Source organism: Pygoscelis adeliae, unplaced genomic scaffold, assembly GCF_000699105.1.
Source record: "Pygoscelis adeliae isolate BGI_AS28 unplaced genomic scaffold, ASM69910v1 Scaffold84, whole genome shotgun sequence".
In the NCBI taxonomy this organism is placed as follows: domain Eukaryota; kingdom Metazoa; phylum Chordata; class Aves; order Sphenisciformes; family Spheniscidae; genus Pygoscelis; species Pygoscelis adeliae.
Window position 1 is genome coordinate 4612338 of NW_008824754.1, and position 6825 is coordinate 4619162.

The window sequence follows — 6825 nt, forward strand, 5'->3', positions numbered from 1 at the left end:
ATTCCTCGTTGCACCATCACACAACAATGCCTTACCCAGTACTTGTTTGTGATTCTAATAATCTTAAATTATTAGAAAGCAGAAAGCAAAGGCTGGGATAAGAAGCTGTTACTCAGCAAATCAACATTTTGAGAACAAGAATGCAGCTTTCTGGAAGATAATGTTCTCTCTTTTTTACCCTGCGCCATTTCAAAAGAAAGGTATTTAATCCTTCTATAAATAAGTATGAATGTATTTGCTTCTAGAGTCTACAAAATATGTCTGCAACAAAGCAATGTGGAGACATTTGGGAATGAAGTAGCTAATTTGATACTCATAAGAAACCATAACCATAGCCTAGGACCGCATTTCAGAGGACTGGGCTGACCTTTCAGCAGCTGATGATAGTTCTAAAATGGCTTCTCATCACTGAAAGCCCAATCTAACATCAGATAAAATAAATTAAAAGCTATCACTGACTTCTGCAGATATTGGATTAGACCATATAAAACCCACTTGAATGCTGGGAACCCAAGGAAATTATCATGGTAAATCTAAATTCTAGTGAAGCCTTACAGGCTTTAAAACATCTCTCTGCAGCCCCATTAAGAACGGGTTTCTACTTAGCTCATGAATAATTCACCTTTCTTTTTCTTCTGATAGATGATGAGTCCCACCACGATGAAGTCTAAGCCCAGCACAAAGCCCAGTGTTCCAGTCACCTTCTTGCTCACAGCAGATCCAGAGCTTGTTTCTATTGGAAGAGCAGTCCAGAGAGTTAAGGCCCAGGCTAGACATTGCCTGATCTCCCCATTTCCAGTTTCTTACCCCAGACCACAGTGACGGGCACTGGCAGGCTGACATGCTCCGCCTGGCAAGCATAGACAACCCCTTGCTTCGGTGTGACTTCCAAAGTGACCAGGATCTGGAAAGACTAATCTCCATTTAGGAGGAGGTCCTCATACACAACTTTGTCCATCTCCTCCTGCCCATTTTTGAACCACTTGATCTTAATTTCGGAAGAAGAAAACCTTGTTACAGAACAAACCAGCTAGTTGGGATAGCCCCACAGGTCCGTTTGCATGGGAGAAATTTTTACTCTGAGTTTAACTGAAACAGAGAAAGAGAGAGATGGAGAGTGCTGGCAGACAGGAGACAGCGCTGGCAGACAGGTCGCTCCTCTCTTCCTGCTCCATCCTCCTCGGGAATCGTTCGTAGCAACACGACCTATGGATTTCTCCTCCAAACCCTTTTGTCAACACATCCTTTGTTCCAGACCCGCTGCCTTCAACATGACCTCTCATTACACATCTCCCAGCCACATTCATCTTTAATCCTCTTTCTTTCTTCCCTCAGTGAAGGACCGTAATGGAAGATGCACTCTGCTTCTACCAGAAACATCTTGTAGGAGCATTTCATGTCTTCTCCCACATCTCAGGTGGGTCCATTGCTCCAGGAATTGGCAGGAGGGGAGGTGCATTCGTTAGACTTGGGAGTCCTGTCCCATGGTTTTCTGCAGGGCTCCTGCAAGTCATTTCCTTCAGTCTTAGACTCACAATAACGATGTTAACCGCTCCAGTCCATGGCATCATTCTCCCCCTGCCCCACTGAACTCAGACCTATCTCCCACCATCCACTGAGCTCCTCTGACGTCCAGTGGCTGCCAAACAGGGAGATGGCAGAGGGCGTTAAACATGGTCCCAGGCTGGGGAAGCCAAGATTCCCCATGTCACTCTCCTCTTCTCCTCCCCTCCAAAGACTCGCTTCTCCTGTCCATCACACTCTGAGTCCTCCTCCAGTTATAGCTGCAGTATTTCTCCCTTGAAGCCCACCAGTAGCTAAGCCACTGCAGCCTGTTCCAATACTCAGCAATTGCCCGTCTCAGCTCTATGCGGGCCGTGTAGAAACCCACCTCACTGTCACAGGAACAGATCTCCTGCCAGTCCCAGATGAACCTGTCCAGGTACCTCACCGGCTGAGTGCCACTCGTGTAGTGACACTCCTGCTTTCACTGCAGCAGGAAATGCTCTTGGGGGAGACACATGGGACAAGGTCAGGATGGACATCTTCCTGCTGCTTTCCCTTGTCCCTGAATATCCAGGATCTCTGCTCACCTGGAGGGTCTGTACGAAGAGTCATGTTGCTCCTCATCCCTATCATTACAGCCAGAGCCACAAACCAGGAGGTTTTGAACCCGGGAATCCCCAGAGAGGCTACTGTTGCTCACGTTGGGGGGGGGCGGAAAGCTTGAAGAGAGAGCTAGACTGCTAACAACCACATCTCAGGTCAAAGTAGAAACTTCTCAGCAACACTCTGAGTGAAGGAACTTGAGGAAGTTCCCGAACACTGAGTGGATTGGACAGCCCCTCGCTACGGATCCACTCAGTACCAGTATCGGGCAACATCACTGGGTAACCAGGCAGGAAAGGGTTCAATTTCTGCCTTTTGCTAGAATCTTTTCTGGAGGAAGGCAGAATAAGGGTTTTGCCAGCAGACACCACAAATGAGTGCTATCAGAGCAGAACAGTCAACAAAGCAGCTCAGATACTGCTGTGCGACTCCCGGGGCTCCATACTTGGGGTGTTATCTCTGGGCTGGCTCCTTCCTGGGACCCAGGGGTGCTCTCAGAGGACTGTGAATACAGCCTAGCCCCAGCAGAGCAAACTTAGAGCATCTCGGAGCATTGTGTTTACTCACCCACCAACCTGGGCAAAGAGTGGCACCACAAAGCTGGCCCTGCCCTGAAACCTAAAGTCAGCCAGGCCAAGTCATGTGTTACCCTCTGACAGAAGGACAGGGTCTCCCCTTTTCTTCCTCTGCTGGGAAACATAAAGAAAAATTTGAAGGACATGGTAAGAAGCAGTTTTTGCATCTGCTTTGGTTTTGTTTTCAGTGAAGCTTTCAGAAAAAAAACCTGGAAGTTGAGACAGAAAGAATGAAATATCTAAACTAGTGGTTTGCTTAAGGAGAATCAACTTTATTTATTGGAAGGAATGTGTTACATATTGCATCTCATTTCATCAGAAAGGTACTGCTGTGAAACAAAGAAATACAAATCCTTTACTTTGGAATAAAGACAAATGTGCTTCTTTTCAGGTTACCAAGGTATCACTGAAAAAAGGCCAGCATTTTCCAATCACAGCGTCCCCATTCCTACGTCTAAGGCACAGCAGGATGTTGACTATCTTGTGCATCTAAGTTTCAAACTAGGACCTTTAAGGACACCAAAGGGCATCCACTGGTACAGCAAGAAAACTTCAAAACTGTGGGGACTCTGTCAAATTGAAGAACCGCGTATTATCCACAGGTTAACACGGATTTATCTGCCTTACTTTTCTTCCTTTTGGGAGGACATGCTTATGCCCTGCATGCATAGTCCTTTATCTGCCCAGAAGGCACTACGTCAAGCTTCAAGTAGAAGGTACAAGTTGATCTCCTGGCAATGTAGTCAGAAGGATGCTGGACTTTCTGGGGATGCTCAGGAATCCAGATCAGAGGTCCATGAACAGTGGACACCACTGCTGATAAAAGCCCTCACCGAAAGAGCCCTCCAAATCAGAAAGAGATGCCACTACTAGGCAACACAGCTTCACGGCTCTCAGAAGGAGAGATGGAAAAGATTTCCACATGCCCAGCCCTGAGGGGAGAGTTTTTCTGCAACAGTACCTCCAATTCCAAACTATGTGGAAAAAACAGGTTTGTGTCATCAGACACCAGACAGATGAGAGTCATCTTGGAGGAGGCAAGATTTGATTTCTTGCTTTGTACCACTTCCACCCTGTTCCTTGCCTTTCTTAGGAGTCCCACTCCCTGGCCAGATCTGGAGGATCTGAGGCTAAAAGCTTCAGAATCAGAAGGGAACAAGGACAGATTCACTTCAAAAGCAGAACTGCATGGAGCTCGTCCTCCTCCACCTGCTAGAAAGGACGAAGTGAAGGAACAGAAAGATGTAGAGGGCATGGGTGAGCAGGCTCCGTGGGGAGACAGTCTGGAGCTAAAGCACCAGGCTGAAACATCCACAGAGGAGGCATTTCAGAGCACTTCTCCTGCCGGGTGAAGGCTGGGCATTGCTATATGGATGGTGCCAAGGAGGTGGTGCCCTACAAGCATAAGGCTGATTCTCCGCTCCCACCCAAAAACTGACACTACCTGTTTGGAAGCCCTTTCCCACCACTGCTCCATGCTTTCTCCACAGCCCCCATGGCCAGCTGGAAATACAGGAGAATCACTGTTTCTCACCATCCTTTAAACCTCCCTCTCTGCAGACACCTTGACAACTGGCTTCCTGCCCCCAGTCCAGACTGTCATTACTAATCTGATCCACAAACAGCACCAGTGCCCTCTGGAGAGCTTTTAGAAGAGCTCTGCTCTGCAGGGAAAGAAACAAAATATACATTCAGACACTGTTGTGTCCTTTGCAGACACCCAAACTGGCTCCGAAACGCCGAGCTCACGTACCAGAGAGGGAACAGAGCTATGAGTCAGCTCCAGCACTGTATAGACCCGTATGGACCTACTGAAACAACCCGAGACCTGGGGTCATCAGTGGGGCTATGGACGTTCATGGTATGGACGTTGTCAAACTGCTGGCCAGTGAGAAGAGGATCCAGCAGCGAAAAGAGGATGGTCAGCTCTATTTGGAACAAGTCGATGTTTGTTGGAGAGCTCTGGGAACACAGTAATCCCTGTCTGTCCCCCTGCCCTCTTAAAAAAATTGCTGGAGACTGTGCCTGTCAGAACACGAACACTGTCTGCAGTCCAGGAGCTTGGAAGGGCTCACAGCAACGTAAGTAAGTGTCAGCCCCAGGTGAGGAACTCAGCAAAAGGGAGTATGGAGCAGATAGAGGTTTATGGAGCAGCAGTTGACGTAGAGCTGAGCTCTGAGGGCAGAAAAGCCATGCGGGAGACCATCAGCTTTGCACTCAGCTAGTGCTGCATCCTCATTTTCTTCTGGGGACCGATGGGCCAAACTCCTGCCCTCTCCAGTGATACCGTTTGGTCTGCAGAAGGAAGGATATTCAGCTGTATGGGAAAAGTTCAAGTCCAGCCCTAGAAATTTGAGGCCAGACTTCACCACATTACCCCCTTCTCTTCAAAGACCCACAGTTGGCCCTTGAGCAGACAGGTGTGAGGGGAGGGATCTTACCCCTTTCCTGGCGCATTTAAACACTGTCATTGGTGTTACTCCCTAACTATTCCCTAAATTAATTGTTTTTCTGGCCTGGAGAGGCTTTTATGAGTCAAATAACCCTGGAAAAAATATTTTGGGACACTATGGGCCGAACAAGACAGGAAAAACCTATAGCTGAGAGCAGTAATAAAAGCACCATCTGTGACCGGGCAGAGAGAACACGTAACGTGCACTGAACAGTCATTACACACTCATTTAATTCTCACATTAAGCCAGGAGTTCCCTGAACGATAGAGCACTAATTTCCTACCAATTTACATCCTGCATCTCTGCCTGACACCGCAGCAGTACCAGCTCCTTCCTGTGCTGTGATCCTGTAAGAAACCACATCACAACACTGTACCAACATACAGCAAAGCTCAATGCTGGCCCTTACAGGAGGGCATGGTGATTGGCATCAAAACAAAACTAATTTTCCTCACTCAGGAGCACCAAGACATGTGTGTCCCTGTGTTTCCACCCAGCACTGAGGCAGTAACCTGCGCGTGTCCAGGCGGTCTGCCCGATTCCTTGCAGTGGCACGGGGGATGGACATTGGACAAGTTGTCCTCGTTGGCTGAGGATGCACTTCTAGCCTGGTTCTCACCTACCCTCCCTGCACCCCTCCCTGCGGTCTCCTGACCTTCCTCTGAATGTCTTTCTCATCCACCTGGTTATGCCCGTGCCCCTGCTCTGCAGCTCTAATTCCTCGGGACAGCCTTTCAAGGCAGCTTGGAGCTCAGGTCTAGACTGAGAGCCACGGGTGGGGACATGGGCTTACTGAAAGCAAAGGCAGAGGTGAAGGAAGGCCCTGGCAAGCAGCATGGGGACTTTGAGGACAAGAAGCTTTTCATGCACAGATAAAAACCATCACGGGGGAAAGTCAAAACCAGGCATCTACAAAGCTTTTCTCTTCTCTTCTCTTTCCCATGAGCCCAGCTTGTTTCTTTTAAATGAGGTCTCTGGCCAGCAATTCTTTTTTTACCTGAGACTTTGCAGCGAGGCAGGGATTTGTCTCCCTACAAGCAGTGTCACTGCCAAAGCTGCCTCCCAGCATCTCCGGGCCCTGGGGCATCACACTGATGCTGTCTCTTGTTTCACCCACTGTACTCCAAAGATTGATGCACAGGAATGGGACAACCTCTGACCACAAGCACAGCAGACATATTCAGCCGCTGCCTTCCCGCAGTGTGACTGCACAGAAGAGGGACGCGGAGGCAAAGGGCAGAACAGAGCAGCAAAGTCCGGGCTGCGTGGGGAAGCGGTGCTGATTTTACCCCTTTTTCATAGAATGGTTTGGGTTGGAAGGGACCTTTAAAGACCATCTAGTCCAACCCCCCTGCCAAGGACAGGGACATCTTCAGCTAGATCAGATTGCTCAAAGCCCCGTCCAGCCTAGCCTTGAACACTTCCATGGAGGAGGCATCCACAATTTCTCTGGGCAACCTGTTCCAGTGCCTCACCACCCTCATAGTGAAGAATTTCTTCCTTATGTCCAATTTAAATCTACCCTCTTACAGTTTAAAACCGTTGCCCCTTGTCCTGTCACTACAGGCCTTGGTAAAAAGTCTCTCTCCATCTTTCTTATAAGGCCCCTTTAAGTACTGACAGGCTGCAATAAGGTCTCCCCAAAGCCTTCTCTTCTCCAGGCTGAACAACCCCAACTCTCTCAGCCT

At 48.6% G+C, this 6825-nt stretch overlaps 2 protein-coding genes across 2 annotated transcripts in view; one reads left to right on the forward strand and one right to left on the reverse strand.

The window, feature by feature from the left end:
* Window positions 1–602: 602 nt before the first annotated feature.
* Window positions 603–2130, reverse strand: LOC103916489 (DLA class II histocompatibility antigen, DR-1 beta chain-like). The gene is given in 4 exon segments (XM_009323483.1): window positions 603–733; window positions 808–1089; window positions 1744–2007; window positions 2094–2130. Coding segments are annotated over 4 exon segments (714 nt in total).
* Window positions 2131–4532: 2402 nt separating this feature from the next.
* The window catches only part of NARS2 (asparaginyl-tRNA synthetase 2, mitochondrial (putative)), a 58454-nt gene continuing 56161 nt past the window's right edge, over window positions 4533–6825 (forward strand). The window contains exon 1 of the mRNA XM_009323484.1: window positions 4533–4631. Coding sequence (XP_009321759.1) covers window positions 4533–4631 — 99 coding nt within the window. The remainder of the gene's footprint in view (window positions 4632–6825) is intronic.